The sequence below is a fragment of the Micropterus salmoides genome, unplaced genomic scaffold (genome assembly GCF_014851395.1).
Source record: "Micropterus salmoides isolate LMB-PRFRI ecotype aquatic unplaced genomic scaffold, ASM1485139v1 Ms_hic_scaffold_7, whole genome shotgun sequence".
In the NCBI taxonomy this organism is placed as follows: Eukaryota; Metazoa; Chordata; class Actinopteri; order Centrarchiformes; family Centrarchidae; genus Micropterus; species Micropterus salmoides.
This window is the reverse complement of record NW_024044459.1, coordinates 30946275-30963149: the sequence shown is the minus strand read 5'-3', so window position 1 is coordinate 30963149 and position 16875 is coordinate 30946275. Positions and strand designations below refer to the sequence as shown.

At 39.1% G+C, this 16875-nt stretch overlaps 1 protein-coding gene across 1 annotated transcript; it reads right to left on the bottom strand.

Moving 5' to 3' along the window:
• Positions 1–264: 264 nt before the first annotated feature.
• npc1l1 (NPC1-like 1) lies at positions 265–13957 on the bottom strand. Its single transcript, XM_038702470.1, has 21 exons — positions 13726–13957; positions 12153–12314; positions 11083–11988; positions 10351–10644; positions 10031–10254; positions 9826–9926; positions 9554–9726; positions 9297–9425; positions 7122–7304; positions 6911–7025; positions 6488–6753; positions 6238–6327; positions 5956–6146; positions 4130–4260; positions 2740–2866; positions 2591–2646; positions 2343–2493; positions 1951–2182; positions 1380–1493; positions 1081–1243; positions 265–986 (listed from the first exon to the last, which is right to left on the bottom strand). The coding sequence occupies exons 1-21, from the start codon at positions 13765–13767 to the stop codon at positions 820–822; spliced, it is 4017 nt and encodes a 1338-aa protein (XP_038558398.1). The 5' UTR covers positions 13768–13957; the 3' UTR covers positions 265–819.
• Positions 13958–16875: the final 2918 nt, after the last annotated feature.

Below are 16875 nucleotides of genomic sequence, written 5' to 3'. Positions count from 1 at the left end.
AATGCCATATTTGTAATTTTATAAATTAAAATCATAGCATTAAAGTGTCTGCCGCTCAACTGGCAGAAAGGCTTTGCTAGGCGCTGCAAGGGCTATCAATAACAGATGGTACAAATAAAAACTACACTAAAATATCCACATTTATTTAATTGTATGCACAAGGTTTCAGTAATAGGCTTGTTCTTGGGTAGCGCAGAATCTAGTGTGTAGAAGTTCTTGTTTGTACCATAAATAATAAATATAAGTATAATAAATACCTATGGCAAATGTTTAAATATATTTAATATCTTTTCAATGATTGCACATTTTACAGCAATGCCAATGTACTGCTATTGAAAAAAACTAATATGAAATTCTGGAGTGTGTGTTCCTTTAAATCACTCTAAACAGTGCTAATGTGAACAATAAACAAAAACTAAACAATTACATTCAATAAAAAAATAATACAAAATGACTAATTTAAGAACATTTGTCGACTTCCTGTACTGTCAAATAATTTCACAATTGAACAACAAATCGTGCCCAGCTGCAGTGCTTGTGAAGACAGACATGCAGTTTTTCACATGTTGAGACAGGAAGGCTGATTCTCATTGCAATCACCCACTCTTGCATTGCAAGTTGTTGTTGCATTGTTTTACTGTCTTCAGTCCCACTGGTCCATTTCTGATTGAGGTACATAGTTCAGTTAATGATTTCCATACAGAGCCAAATACATGACTCCTTGTTTGCTATCTCTCTCCTTTAAAGTGTCCATCCGTGTTCAGTTTGTTACAGAGGTATTTACTCATCAGAGCTTAAACATTGTTTTGTTGTTGGTGCTCAGAAACGGTCAATTCTCTCCTCTTTGTAGGGTTTTTTTATCTCGTTATCTTCAAAGTTTATGTTATCATAGACGTGTTTCATATTGTTTCTCATTTCCAGATCCTGGCTGGCCTTTGCCTTGGCCTGCTGGAGCTGCAGCAGCACTGCTTTATTTACACCAGGACCTGAGAAAAGGACACAAGAAGATGTGATGTTTAATTCTATTTAACAATCCTCAAACCACTTTGTTATATTGCACACCAAGCATAAATTACATACCAAAGTAGCTGAGCAGCACAGGAAGGAATATAAGTCCATGAGCCAACCCCAAAAGTGTAATGACCAGGTTTAATCGAAAGAAGAAGATCTGGATGAGTTGCGCTTTGGCAAACGCCAGCACAAGGATGCCTGGCAGGTTGGTCATAGCAACACCAGCAAACACCTACAGGACACAAAATAAACATATTTAATTATGCATGTGGATATTTCTACAACTAACTGTGTGTGGCACTAAAAGCATTACATTTGCTTGAAGTCATTAACAATGGCTGCCCTAGATTGCCTTATAGTATGCTTACCGCGCTGCCCATGTTGGCGGTAGCCTCCTTAGCTCTTTCTACATGTGTGGGCTTACTGCTGAGTGCAAAGGATCTTGTCATATGGGACACAAACTCCACAGAGATTCCCACTGCCTGCAAACAATACACAGGATGAAAGTCAGTAAAGAAAGAAATTATCATAAAAATCAATGACCTATTTTTGTATAGGGATTGGAGTTGAGTTTTAGGGATAATTTAGTATTGCACTTGCATAAGGGACTCAAAAGAGACTAAAATTTCATGGTTTTTAGTCCCTAGAATGGGTCAATTTCCAAAAAGACTGAATCCTACATCATCCATGATGCAACTCTATAGCATCAGATAGGAGCCAGCTGAACACCCATGTCTTTCAAACACCACTCTTCCAGTAATGTAGGCTTTCTCTTCTCTAAATTTGAAGTCTCCAAACCCACGTGAAGATGACCCTGATGACCTCACTATGACATCATCAAGATTATTACCCACAAAAGCCACAGAAGATATCATACAACTGTCTTCACAGACTGATTGGTACGCCTCACGACGAGTAAAATTAACTTCATGGTCTTACCGTGACCAGATTGATGAGGGCCACTGCGTTATAATCAATGTCCCACAGTGTCATGACACCAACGGTATCCACAACGATCATGATGATGGTGATTAGGTTGAGCAGACCGGAGCGCAGATCCAAACCCAGCAGCAGACAGCACACCACGAAGGTCGGCAGCAGACACAGGGAGATGTTGAAGAGCCCCTCTGGAACAATCGTCAGGTACTGCTCGTAAAATACGTTAGTCAACCTGGAAATAGAGGGGGAAAAAATACTGGTCAGACACGACAGACTGCATAGATTTAATGGCAATCGTAAAAAAAATATAAATGATAAAAAAAGAAAGCAAGAATAGCTCTTGTACAGGAGTGAAGATGAGATAAAGTAGTTCAGGAACTCAAAGTACATACGTGTAAGGAAATACTTCAAAGTCAGGTGAGGTGCCTGGTATTTTCCTCATGCCCATGGTGATGTTGTAGGCCAGCTCCCTGGACTTCTGGAGTGCAGCAGTGAACTCCTGAGAGTTGGTTAAAGGTGTGTGGTAAGCCATGAACCGAGAAGCTGGGAACACAGAGGAAAAAAGGTTCACTTACTGTATAATTTCTATTAAAAGAATATAAGATATTTGATGGCTTTAAGGTGAACTGAGATGACTTACCTATAATTTCTCCACTCTCATCTCTCACCACAGCCGTGTCATAGGCTCCAAGGCCACTGTTAAAAGAGACAGTAAGCAGTGAGAATGTTGTTTTCATGTTGGACATTTTTTTGTGTGCATGTGTGCACATGTACAGCTATCATACACACCCTTTGGGGCACTGCAGGTCAGGCCTGTTTCCCAGGAAGTCAGGGAGGAATCGGTTGAACTGTTCCATACTGGGCCTGAGGACGCCATCTGAAGGTTTATCCATACACTTGCCACAGACAAAAGGAACTATTGGGACATGGGAGCGGGTGTTAATACAAGAAGGGCAATATATTTCAGTGTGTGTGTGTGTGTGTGTGTATGTTCTGTCACTTTATGTGACAGAAAACACACAGAAATATGTGTGTGGTTGCCTTTAAAGGTACAATAACACAATTCCTGTACCAATATGGCCAAATGCTCCAAACAAATTGGCGGCAGTATTTCACCTCTTTCTGCTTTATAAGCGATTCTTCTCCTCTGTTCTTTTCTAATCACATGTAGCTAATGTTAGAACTTATCTTTATAATAACCTCATAAATTATGCTTTTTATCTCTTCCTGGATTAGCGGGGCGTTGCTTCTTCTGCAACTGTTTTTTTCCTGCGTGTGTCGGCTGATAAAATTGTGGATTTTGTTATTTCATCATTTATGAAAATCAGATCATTTATGTTCTATATATAATTTATAGTGTTTATAGTAGATAATCAGTGTGTTTTCTTGCCAGATTCGCTCACTGCTGTACCTACACTGGCTCACTCTGTGAATTGGTTAACATGAGCGTAGAAAGGAAGCAGCCAGGGCTTTTGGGGCGCGGCAATGATGATTTCACACCCAGTTTGCCCAGTCAGAGAAAGAGAAGATGTGAAGAAATTGTGGCAGTAGACAAAAAAAAGTACAGCTAGTGGACGAACGAGAGGTTGGGGGGCATTAGGGGGAACAGCTTGTGCAGCAGCATTGATGGACAAGCCATAAGTGCAGCTCTCCTTCTGTGTACTCTCATGTTGGACTGAGGGCAGACTCAGGTTAGCATGCTAACTTCAGAAGATATCTAAGCAACACAATACACAATTCTGGCCAAATCTTACACAATGCACCTTGAATGGAAAGACACACCATACATTCTTCCCAATCTAACTTTCCCATCTAGGCGTAGAACATGGTTAAAACACTATGCAGATTATTTTAAGAGAGTGTTCATTTTTGTTCATATTTGTATCATTATATGAATTTATACTGACTGTATCTACAGGAGTTTAGAATTGTAGATTTACATATTAACTATATCTGTTCTACAAACAGCAGCATTTCGGCTTTGTTGCTTGCTAAGTTAGCCAACAATCAAGCTGCATGTGTGTTGTAACATGAGTGTTTCTATATTTCTAGTATCATTATTGAAGATACATTTTCCAGAACAGTTCAGTGAACACACTGTTTGTCTATTACCAGAATCAACCAAGTCAACAGGATCCCTGCCTGTGATGTCTTTACATGACATAAAGCAAGATCATACCTGTTACACTTGCAGGACAGAACTTTCCAACATTTGGACCGACGGTGTACAGACGACAACATCTGGATCCAGGGTTCAGCCAGTCGATGAAATCATCTACCCAGGAGTTAGCAGGAATAGCCAAGTAGGATCTACAGATCACATTATCAGTGGGTTAGGCAGGAATACAAAAGTCTGTGTTAAAGGATAAGACTATAGCTATTCTATACTTTTTCTTATAGTCACGCAAATCCCATTAATAGGCCTTCCATCAATACTTACTGAGAATCAGATGTAAATATTTAAGAACAGGTCACAAATACACAGTCTCTAATTTCCTAAAAACTCTGGGCAGTAGAGTTCACTCAAATGGGAGTAAATAGTGAATTTTGGGGACTATTTTCAGCCATGGATTAACACACATTTGATGTTCTGCGTATTTACAGTAGCATGACACACCATGTGGGATTGACTCAAAACACACATACATTTGTTGAGTACTACAGTGCCCACAATAATTGTCACAAAGAAAAATATCACCGAGTGTAAAAGTGTGACTCAGTGATGTGTCTTTAAGAGTTTTTAGACAACAATGGAGCTCTGTGGCACAGAGGAATAAGCTATATCATGCTTCAGCTAGACAGTTCTTGTTATTGTTGGGTTTGGTCTTTTCCAGGGATTTAGTGACAATACATGAAATATAGAATAAGCCTCATCCTTTAAAGGAATGTTTCAACCTTTTGGGAAATACACTTTATTGCTGAGAGTTAGATGAGAAGAGTATCCACTCTTGTGTCTAAATGATAAATATGAAACTATAGTCAGCAGCTGATTAGCTTAGTTTAGCAGAAAGACTGGAAACTGGGGGAGACAACTAGCTGTACAGTCGACACAATCTTTTCCTCTAATTCTCAAATAAAGCATAATTCCCCAAATGTTGAAGTATTTTCTTAACTTTTGACAGTGATATTAAAATTATTGTACTGTATAGACAGACTGTGTGAGCTCATTTTTGCAAGCATTTGGAAAACTAAAGCCTTTTTGGTAAATTTAACAAATTTTTGAATGTGGCATCATTGCCTACATCTTTTACTCCTATGTAATACTGTAATTTTGGCAAATTCCCCTTTTATGAGTAGAGCCTTGCTGTTTGCCAATACTGGAATACATATATTGCTCACAATAAAGTAGTTTGATAAGCCTTCTTATCTCCAGGAAACAAAAGTGTCTTGTTTTTAATCCCTCTAACATCCAGAATTCTCTTAAAGTCATCTGTAGTTCATAGGGATACATATTAGGATATATATCATAATGACATTAACCATTAGGTCATTCTCTATTGTTGGGATTTACTGATGCGTCGCAAGCTATCTGTTTGGTGGGAAAGATTTATACTATACTGCAGGAGACTTCACTTAATAGGCAAAAATGTTATACTACTATTATAAATAACACAATGGTTTAAATAGAACAGACTCTGATTCTTTTTGGTCAGTTATTAAAAGGGATGTTTTGGGTGTTTGCTGTCTTTGCCAGGAACGATCAGTTACCCTTTATCTACTTAGTGGTGTTCATGTAACTGAGTTTATCATTAACTAATCTGATTGGCCAGTATGTAAGAGGTTGCTACTATGATATCAGTAGGTTCAAGGATCTGTCAGTGACAAATAATGATGTGAAGGACAAGGACAGGCAGAAAACCACTTTTCACTGTTCTGAGCAGAGGAACTGGTTGATGCAGAGTTTAACCGTGCAGTCACATTTTGTTAACACCTAGTTAAAAGTGTACAACTTGTCTAAAAGCGTATATGTTCTAGTGTCCACACTATGAAAATGAACAAACTCACAGTTCAGGGTAATTGGTGGCGTACTGGATCTTCTGGGTTAGCGAGAACTGATCACAGCCCACACTGGAGCAGACTGCATTCATGCCCTCCACAGTGGTGAAGTTGAAGCCCCTTTTTGTTACAAAATAAACAGGGACTCCAACTTCAAAGTATTTGTACAGGTACTGGAAATAATCCAGCATATAAGAGCCCTGCAGCAAAAACAGAATAATCTTTGTAAGGTTACACTGAAAAAGCAGCGTGCATGCATTGATTTGTATTTATATAGCAGTGCTCACTGACCTGAGGCATAGCCAGCTCCTGATCCAGACCCACGGTCACGTTAAACATGAGGAACATTGATGCACAGAGCATGAAGATGAAAACCAACATCTGAGGTGAAAACAGGACAGAATGTATTCAACAAATATCAAGTTAAAATGCTAAAATGTATGTGATAAGCAAATCATGTGGTGTTTATATGTATTTCACTCCAGGTTGAAAATAACTGGGAATTTGTCTTATGTTATGGCTAAAGGGTTAGTAGCTTTACCACTATGATCCTGGTGTAGCGGTGCAACAGGACAGGGGCGTAGTATTTCCTCATGATGGGCAGCAGGAAGCCCTCATTTGGCTTTTGGGGCCGCTTGGTTGACACTTTAACACAGCAGAGCAGTTCACAGCGGTTGCTGTCTTGGCGTCGGGCATCTAGGGACAGCAGTGCCACAAAGGCTGTGATTTGAAGGATGAAGTCCATGAGCACGGCCAGAGCAGCATACAGAGCAAAGGACTTCACTGCTGGCATTGTAGAGAGGGCCCCTTGGGTAGCAGAACAGAAACAGAGATTAATGCATTGTATATAAACTCAATGGTCCCTTTTTACTCGCTGTGTGTGCACAGTTGTATTGCAGTAAACTCTTTCACCACGTCAGGTTTTTTTTTTATAAGAGACTAAAAAGAATGACAAAGTTCCTACCTAGAAAGAAGCAGACAGACTCAGAAAGACTGCACAGAAGCATGCTGGGAGCCACGTTTCCAAGAACACGCCCAATCTGCTCCTCTCTCTTCTCTCCAGACCTCCGTACATCTCTCTACAAGGAAGGAAGAGTGGGTTTGCAACAAAATTAAATAACTATCTTGCAGAATCAGCATTACTGTACATTAATGATGCACATAAATATACACACCTGGTACTCCAGAACAAAGATAAAGATGTTGTCAGCTCCGACAGCCAGCACCAGGAAAGGCACAACCTGCAGAATGATCAGCGAGGAGGGAAGGCCGATCCAGGAGTAGAAGCCCATGGAGGCCAGAACAGCACAGCCGACCACCAGGATCCCACCCAGACCCACCAGAAACTTGGAGTCCACCTGGGCACAGAGATAGGAATCCAGGGGCCTGATTTACTAACATCCAGAATAAAGAGTACTAAATTGTGTGTTCATTCTAAAATATTGCACCTGCAACTTTAGTACCTGTTATGAGTGATTTATGCTACTAAGAATTCTTACAGGAGCTAACACAATGGAGGTGGCAGTATTTAAATGAAGATTTTATGTATTTTAATAGTTCCCGGCTTGGAGAGTCGGGAGGGAAAGCAACCACTGTGTAAAAACCTTGAATTGTTTCATTCAGTGCGTCCCAAGTATGTGGAAATGGTATGATCTCCTTTCCCTGGCCCTGTCCACCCCAATGTCCCCATTCCCTCTCTCCGATGCCTACAGTGCGTTGCGTTGCTATTACGAGCGTGTGCTGTGAAGAGTTGGTGATCGTTCCCTCTGGCTGGAAAACTTTTACGCATAATCCATGCACTACTGCAGCTGGGGGATCTCTGCAGCAACATGCAACTTTCTAAATTAGTCCATATCTCACTGAGAAAATAAGTTGTAAAGAAATATTCTTTATTGGCATGAATGTTAATACAACAGTATTGCCAAATCTAAAGAAAAATTGAAAAAACAATTCAATTCATATAGTTCATCGAATAAATAAAATAAAATTGTATTTCTATATATTGGATATAGAATAATATTGTCTAAAATTTATATGTTTAAGTTCTTTACGTCTTCTTTCATTAAGCCTGTCCTTCTGGCAATAATTACAGCAGCCATCTCTGCGCAACACTTGGCGGTTTGCACCTTCTTTTCAAACGCATTAGGGTAAATACAGATGCTGTTGTACTCACATGAAATTGCGTTTAGGCTTGGTAGATCACATTGCGTATAGTAAATTAATGTATTTGCATGTTACCCTCCCATTACTTTGGACAAAAAATTTAAACCGCGCCAAAGTGCATATTCATTAAGACAAAAGTACTTAATGAATAACAGGTGCTTTCTTGCACTTTTGAAAGAAATCATTCTGTGTGCGCACTGTTAGTAGATCAGCTTCCGTGTTATCAGGTTTGCACACGTTTTTACTCACGCAAACCTTTAGAAAATCTGCACCCAGGTGTATGTTCAACTCAGTGAACCCTTTCCTTTTTTCTTTCCATATCTTTTGCTGTGTAATGTCTTAACTTCATGGCTAATATAAACTATGTGCATCACTGTAAAGATAAGAGCTTTACAGCTGACACAGCTGTGTTTCCATATCCACATCATTATCCTGTAGGCCTGTGATAAGTACTGTTTCATCAATTTTACTTTCTTGGTGGAGGCTTGTGGTATCCCAGGCACATGTTGTATACATTTGTTATAGTAAAACAACTAGTGGCTCTGTGAGGTTGTTCTTAACCACAATAGTGGCTGAATACATATATCAACGTACTAACATGCTCCCAGCGACAATGTTAACATGGTGATATACTTTAGCAGGAATATAATTTACCATGTTAGTTTAGCATGGTAGCATGTATAGAACTCAACATAGTGTAAAGCTGAGCTTGATGGAAAAGGCATTAGCTCGGCAGCTATTTGGTCATAAACCAATGTATCGGACAATGTATAAGTACAATTATGACCTGATGATGATGACAAGTACAATTATGACCTGATGGCTAGATGACAAGTCAGAGGACCACGAAAGTTATTACAATTCATCCAGAATTGAACGTGGATGTGAGTAGCAAATTTAAAGACAATCCATCCAGCAGCTGCCAAGACATTTCATTTAAAACCACAAATGTCAACTGTATGGCTGGGGAGCAGGAATACTCGAGGAAAAGTCGAATGATCTCCAAAGTGAGAGGGATTCATCCTCTGGGGACCATGAGCGCCTGTGCAAAAATCAATGGCAATCCATTGATTAATTGTTGACTAGTCTGGACCAAAGTGGTGGACCGACCTTCAGTGGCTAAAAAAGCCTTGTAATCTGAAATGATGCATTATAATGAAGGTAGAAATTACTCTCTGAAGGCTTACCAGTATGCGTTTCCATGAAGTGTACTCCCCCAAGGCCACAGCAATGTAAACAAAAATTACAGCATAGCTGATCATGAAGATGGGGATGTCCTCCGCTGTTGTCCGATTAATCTCATCCTCCAGAGACCTCTGTAGAAAGAGTGAAGGAAAGAATTATTGGCTTAGGAGTTTAAAAAGTGAGGTGATGGTAAAAGAGTAGCACTCAACAACCCCTTGAAAAAACTGTGACCGCAGGTCAGCTGCAGATTTCACTGTACCTCTGCCATGTATGCAAAGGTGAAGTTAGTGGCAGGGTTTTTCTGGTAGTCCTGGACAATTTTAAGAAACTCTGTCTCCCACTGCATTGCCACTTTGAACTTGGGATGAGTGCGAGCATAGTTGTTGAGTGAGAAAGTCAGGATGAAAGCCTCAGCGTTGGTGAAGTCGTCATCTGGGAAAGACAAGACGTGTAATGTTCAAGTGAGTTGCCTTCTTGCATTTATTGTAGGCATTTCATGTGTTAAAGGATGGTGCCGAAAAGGTCACTCACTCTCATAGCCTCCCACAGCCAGGAAAGAGAAGACTGGCGCTCCGTAATCAGCCATGCAGCTCATACCTAAATCAGTGATGTCTTTGAAGGACAGGGGAGAGCTTGAGAAGAGATGGGAGAAGAGAAGGTTATGTTAATGTTTCTGAGCAATTACAGATCGAAACAAAAGTCCCCCCCCCACTACCGGTTTCATTTGAATCCTTACTTGAGGCAGTAGATTAAGTGGTCTCTCCAGTCCACCTCTTTGGTCACTCCCAGCTCTGTCATGTTCACCTTAGCGTTAATGTTTTTCAGGCTGTTCTGGAAGTACTGTGGCAAGCTGTTGACCGCACAGTCCGTCAGGGAGGGGTTGGATGGGTTCAGCGGTGCAAAACAAACATCCTTCAGACTTGCTGTGCGGTTCAAATCCTCTGACCAGAACTCAATGTTCTGAAAAAGTCATGGAAGAGGTCATCAGTGTGTCAAAATCAAATGGTAACATTTGCAAACACCGTCAACTGTCAACTTTGATTCTGAGCTCTTTACCGTGATGCGTTTTTGGAGCTCCAGCAGCTCAATGATGAGATCTTTGGATACGAGCCCGCTAAAGTTCTGTGGTCCAAACAGCAACGAGTCGTAAATGTGGCCTTTTCTGCCGGGTGCTGTCAAGATCACCTGGTTCGTCCTGAAGAAAGGGTCAAAATATGTGTCGTGGAAGTCTTTTTCCTGGCGGGCGCGGCTGTTGGGAGCAGACCACAGCTCGACTGGGTCAGTGGTGAGCTCAATGGACTTCAGGCCAACAGAGAAAACAGCAACGACTATAGCTGACAACAGGAGCACCTTGAATGAAAATAAAACATTAACAACTGTGACACATCCTCTTAATTGGCAGACAAGCTTTTTGTTTGTTTGCAGGAAAATTAGACAGTCCTGGTGAAAATGTGTGTGCTCTGCTCTGCTTCGCTTTAAGTCTATTCTTCTCAGTGTCTCTGAGACGGCTCGGTTCGACGCTACCACAGAGGGTCAACACATTTTAAAATTCTACACACAGTTGCTTTAAAGCCTTTCAAGGCTGTGTTAAGTTTTGAAAGAAGACAACACATTCTTTCTGTCATAAATGAAAAATTCACAAGCAATAAAATGCAATGCATGAAATTCACTCAGAGCCTTACTTTCTCTAGAATGACCAATAGCTAATGGTGCTAATGTTTGTCTGTATCAATGCCTACTATAATTTATTCTACTTGTGTTAGTTAAAAATCCTTTGGTGAAACTAACCGTTAGGGGATATGTGGCCATGAGGGTTCCCCACTGGCAAAACTTTAAGCTTAGGAAAGCTTGGGCAGCCATGGTGTTCCTTTCAGCACATGTCACCTCTGATGGATCAATGACCTGCTGAGTTACATTATTACTGTTCTGGTCTTTCCCCTTTTTCTTCCCTTTCATTCCATCCTGTCTTTTCCGAGACTTCACCCAGCAAGCGACGGAGATGTAGAGAAGGAAGGAAAATATCAGGAGACAGAGTAAGATGATAGAAATCACAAGGAAGCCGTCTGTCCCCAACAGTCTGAAGGGGCTGGGGGGAAGTGGAGGAGGCGGCATCTTTGGGCATGACTCTTGGCAGTCCTGGCAGGAGCAGACCATACCTCCAGATGGCGTGGTCTCGTTACACTTTAGAGCGCGTCCATTATAGGGAATCACACCCTTTGGTAGTCCCTCAGTGTCTCCCTCTTTTATCAGGTTGAAATCGATGTCCAGTGGGGCCAGGCCATTACTAGAGTCTCCCTGGAAGTCATACCAGTGCTGGGCGTTGCACAGCTTGGCGCCATACTTACCACACATGGTGGCGATGGCAAAGCCCCCTGTTGTAGGGATCCTGACATTTTTACAAGACTGGAAGGCAGTGTCTGCAAAGGTGCTGCTGATGAATGACTGGTAACCTACCACGGCTTCCTTCTTCTTGCCCAGGTAAGTGACATTCATGACCTTTGTGACTTTTACTGTCTGGCTCTGGTTGGGGCTGCAGGTGTTGATGCAGTGCAGGTGAGCAAAGTTTTCAGTGCAGGAAGGGCAGCGGACGAGCACAGCCTTGGACAGGGTCAGACTGAGTTCCAGGGATGTCAGCTGTTTGATGGAGCAGCAGGCGTATGTGTTGTTCTCTCCACGGTCCAAAATGGGACACACCTGCGGCAAGAACAGGTGTTATTTTATAAAATGACAGACTGAAACACAAGCTCACTTCTTGTCAAAGGTATAGACAAAGAATACTTATTAATATACCTACTCTACCATGCTTTATTCAGTCCTGTTCTCTGCTTCAACTAAAACTCTAAGCAGGTTTTACAAACCTCTTGGAGTTTCTTGTAGTGCTCTCCTGTGAGGTGACGGGCACGACTGTAGTTGAGACAGGGGACGATAGGAGGAATGAGAGTGACTCCTAGTGACGGGTTACGACCGCACTCCTCATAGAAAGCGCAGTAGCCCTCCTCATGTTGGGCTAATGACAGCGCCTGCATGGAAGACAAAGTTGTCAAAAACAAAATCACAGCTGGGGAAATCACATTGTGTTGCAGGTAAGTGAAGAAGAAGGCACACTTGTGACATGTAGACAAGAGGAGGAAACATTTAAATGCAGTTTCCACTCACAAGTCAAAGACATTTCAACATTAACTCTCTTATATTGTAATTTTGATATATATTATGTATAGTTTATTGGCACTACCTTACATTTATCTCCATGTTTTACAATGAAACACTAGTTAACATAAATACAATAACAAATAAAAGGCTCAGGATGCTATTTTTATTTCATTACAGCATTAAAACATTAATACCATAACTGTGTCATAATGATTGTAAGTGTTGTACTGTGGCCTACCATGCCAGCTGCTTAATGCCACCATGCAAGTTCAAGACAAATAAAATGAAGAATGTTCAAGGTTAATTACTACAGATGACCAAATATCAATTTCAAATTGATACATATTTTCAAATTAAGCATTTATTACTTCTTTAATAATTATCTTTCCATATACTTTACAATTTATCAAGACTTTGTAAACTGGTAAAACTGACAATTATTTATCCATTCAGCTCTCACTATTTGTCCATTGGTATTTTTGAAATCCGTCTAATGCCCAGTGTTTTACTTTTATTTTTTGAAAGTTAGCATAGCTATTTACTCCTTCATACGATTTTGTTTTTACTTCTATGTAAACGTACTTTGGTCGACAGTAGTTTGTGTAAGCCAACACAGACTCTTGGAATATGTCATTTTTTATTTTATTTAATCCTAATTTTGAAGTTATGACAAAGTGCATTCATTCATGCAGGCCTGATTTACTTTATATCTCATTTTTGCTCTATAACATGAACCAAAACCCAAAAACAGAAAAATGACATTAATCTAGATGTAAGTCACTGACATGTTTAAGCATGTTACTTTTGAACAGTACTAGTTTAAATATGGAAACCAGTTTACATTAGATTACTTAATTTAAATAGGATTTTTACTATTTAACTTTTTCCATACAGTAGAATTTACAACGACTATCTAAGTATATTTATCTAAGGAGGCATTAATCTAAATGATTTACTAGATCTGTTGCTGCCTGTACAAACACTTCTCTAACCTTGGCTTTGGATGCAAAGATGTGAGAAAGCGCTCACATGTAATTTTTGCTTTGACATTTATGTTGCGTTCCTGCCTAAACAAATTCAACTGTAGTACGTTTGTGATTACCAAAACCCGGATCAGTAATTACAGTTCAATTATGACATTTTCTTTACTATCTGTAAGTGATTTATTCAATTTAGTCTTTAAATTACAAAAGAAATTTCACTTATTATTCTACAGTTAAGTCCTGGTCACAAGTCATATCCTAGTAACCCTTATAAAGAAAAACTACCAGACATACTTACCATACAAGTCAAAAAAGTGATCAGGGCTGCGACACGGACCATGATTCTTGAGAGTCTTTCTGTAACAGGAGAGTCAGGGTCCTCGGGTCCAGTAAAATGGAGTGTATATTAATCACCGCCGTCCTATTGGAAGATGCATTAGACAAAGTAAGACAGTGAGAGGTGCTCTGTGCGTCCTAAGTTGTCCTCTCTCTACTTTTGCCTATCTGTCTGTCTGTCTGACAGGATTAGGGTTGGGGAAGGGGAAACATCACGACATGTCAAACGTCACCACTCCTGTGATATCACACATTTCTTATCTGGTGTGATGCTGCGGCTGGCCAATCGTAGCTATGTATGATCAATTCTCCTGTCTGATAATTAACATGGGAGGGATTCTGGTAAAGTTGCAGGAGAGATCCAAATCTGATGAGAAACTAGAGGAGAAAACAAAATAACAACCGCACCCAGTATTTCACCTAAGTCATATATTTTTACTGACACTCCTCTTCCTAATGAAGACAGATACAGACATTGGTTGAACTGAATTAGATCAGTCTGTTCACTGCCAGCAACATATAGGACTTTTGAAATTGTTGTTAGGGCAGTGTAAAGCATAAACATGCAAACACTACAGTAGGCCTGACATGACCTTTAGACCATCATGTAAGGACACACTGCTGTGAGCAGGAAATCCGATCTATAAGGTGCAGAGAGAATTCTGCTAATACATTTATATCTAACAAAAGGTTTTTTGAGGGACTTTATTGCATAAAAGTCAAACCCAATGACTGATGGTAGCAGGCTGCCTTGCCAATTCAACTTGATTGATCCGTTCCTGGATCGCATCCTAGAATCTAAGATCAACTTTGTAATTAATGTTGTTATCACATGTCAAGGTCACAGCTGAAATAAAACAACCGAGGCTCCACAGTTATGCCACTGGGGCATCAGAGCTATCAGGGCGAAGGTGCATAGGCAATTCAATTTCTGATAAACAGAGATGGTAAAAAAGACAAGACGAAATGAGGCAGATATGGTTATGTTCTTTGTTCTTCATATGCTGATAAGTCACGACACACAATTTTGCCACCAGCAAACTCTACAGTGTGTTCAAATCCACATGTTAATGTTGTGATTTATCAGCAGTGGTATCTGTTTATTTGTTTGTTAATTGCATTACAAGAGAGGGCTGTAACATTGGCCTTGTAGCGCTAAAGTTACATTCATCTGAAAATACCTAACTTTTTCTACTTTCTACAGTGTTTTAACTTGTTCTTCTGTGAATAAATGAATATTTATTCCTATTTATCTCTTTATTATATTATTGCCACTCTGTTTTATCATCTTTGTATTACTTTGAGAGGAACACAGAGTTGTGGCTCCAATTCTTTGAATGCCAGAATACACTTTATCCCCATATGTGCAAGGGACTCTTCCCATTCATAAATGTTTTTATTTTATCTATCTTATCTATAAAAAATTTAGCAAAACAACTCAATAAGCATCTTTATTTCTGAATGAAATTAAGTCATCTAAAATACAACAAAACAAACAGGCTGGATTTGACTATTGCTGTGTTTTAGACTTCAGTGTAACAGCAAGGGCTTGACTACAAAGCCTACATACTGTATAATTATGGTTTTAAATTTACAAAAAGTATATGATAATTGTATAAAAACACATTAGATTACAGTATTAGATATTCAAGGATTACAACAGCTTTGCAAAACAGAGTTACACAACGCAACATGCAAAAAGAACACAGTTTAATTACATTAACAAAATATGTTATTGAATACATAATATTTTTTAATTAGAATTTTTGAAGGACAGCCTTTTATACCTGAATTATCTGACAAAGTAAATTCAGAGGTTGGACAAAATTAACAGAAACACTTGATTAATACATAAAATGTGATAGCCTTGCAGATACTTAAAATCAGTATTTCTCTGACAACAAAAATGTAACATTTATTTTATTTTATAAATACTTCCATTATGTTTATCATTGATTTTGTTAAATTTCTGTTGAGAATGTAGCAACTATACTTAAAAGCCAAAACAAAGTAGTCGCTAAGAGGCTTGAGGTAGTGCCTTGTGGTGCTGTTTGTCCGACTCGCTGCACAAATAATTTGTGAATCTCAGAAAAATGTAGTCTGTAATGTTTACGCAACTTAACATAATGTGCAAAATGTATATTCAAAATAATCACTGTAAATAAAAAATTTACAGCGTTCAACAAAAAATCCAGCATCCTATTTGTTCACCCCCTATCTCCTCCTGGAGTTGAACAGGTGCTTAAATTAACTACAGAAATCACCACACACATCCACGTGACTTACCAAAAATGCGCAACAACAAATAAGCAACCAAATTAACCTATATACAATTAATTCCAAACTTACAATAAATCAGTTCATGACCCCTACAGAGAATGTCAGAGAAATATTAATGTAATGCTCAGTTTGTGTTGTTCTCTTACGTGTGATATTTTATCTGTTGTAATATGCGGGTTAATTAAGTATTAAACACACTGACTTAACTCTTGTTGCGAAAGTATTATTTTTTATTAACATAAAATGTTCTTATATAAAAGCCAAGGACGTTAATGCTGTGAGCCTTAATAAATTGATAAAGAATGATAAAAAAAAATCATATACTTCCTCAAGTACTAAAATACAGTTTAAATTTGTTAGTTTTTTTTTTACTTTTACTATTTTTTCCTGCATTATAGGCCTATTGCTCTGACAGCAAAATGATAGGTTGTATGATACCTCGTTTACTTAGCCTACACGAACCTTCAAAGTACCTATACTAGCAGCATTACAGTACATATCAGTTTTTGTGTGAGTTGTGTGTGTGTGTCTGTGCATTTTAACACTGAAAGGGAAATGGAGTACTTCTCACAATAAGTATCCTAGCACTGCATTACTTTATTTGTAAAAATACATTTTACTTTAATTGCAATGCATATTTCTGTGTAATAACTACAATTACTATAGTACTAAACAGATGCTCAAATAAACGTTAAGTGCACTGACACCGCTCAGCATTTTCTCTTGTTACATGATGAATATGGGTGTAACATTTTAAGTCCGTGGTAACATGACAATGAAAAAGATTCAAACATCAAACCTAAAGTTATGTAAATTATACTAATTCATTCAA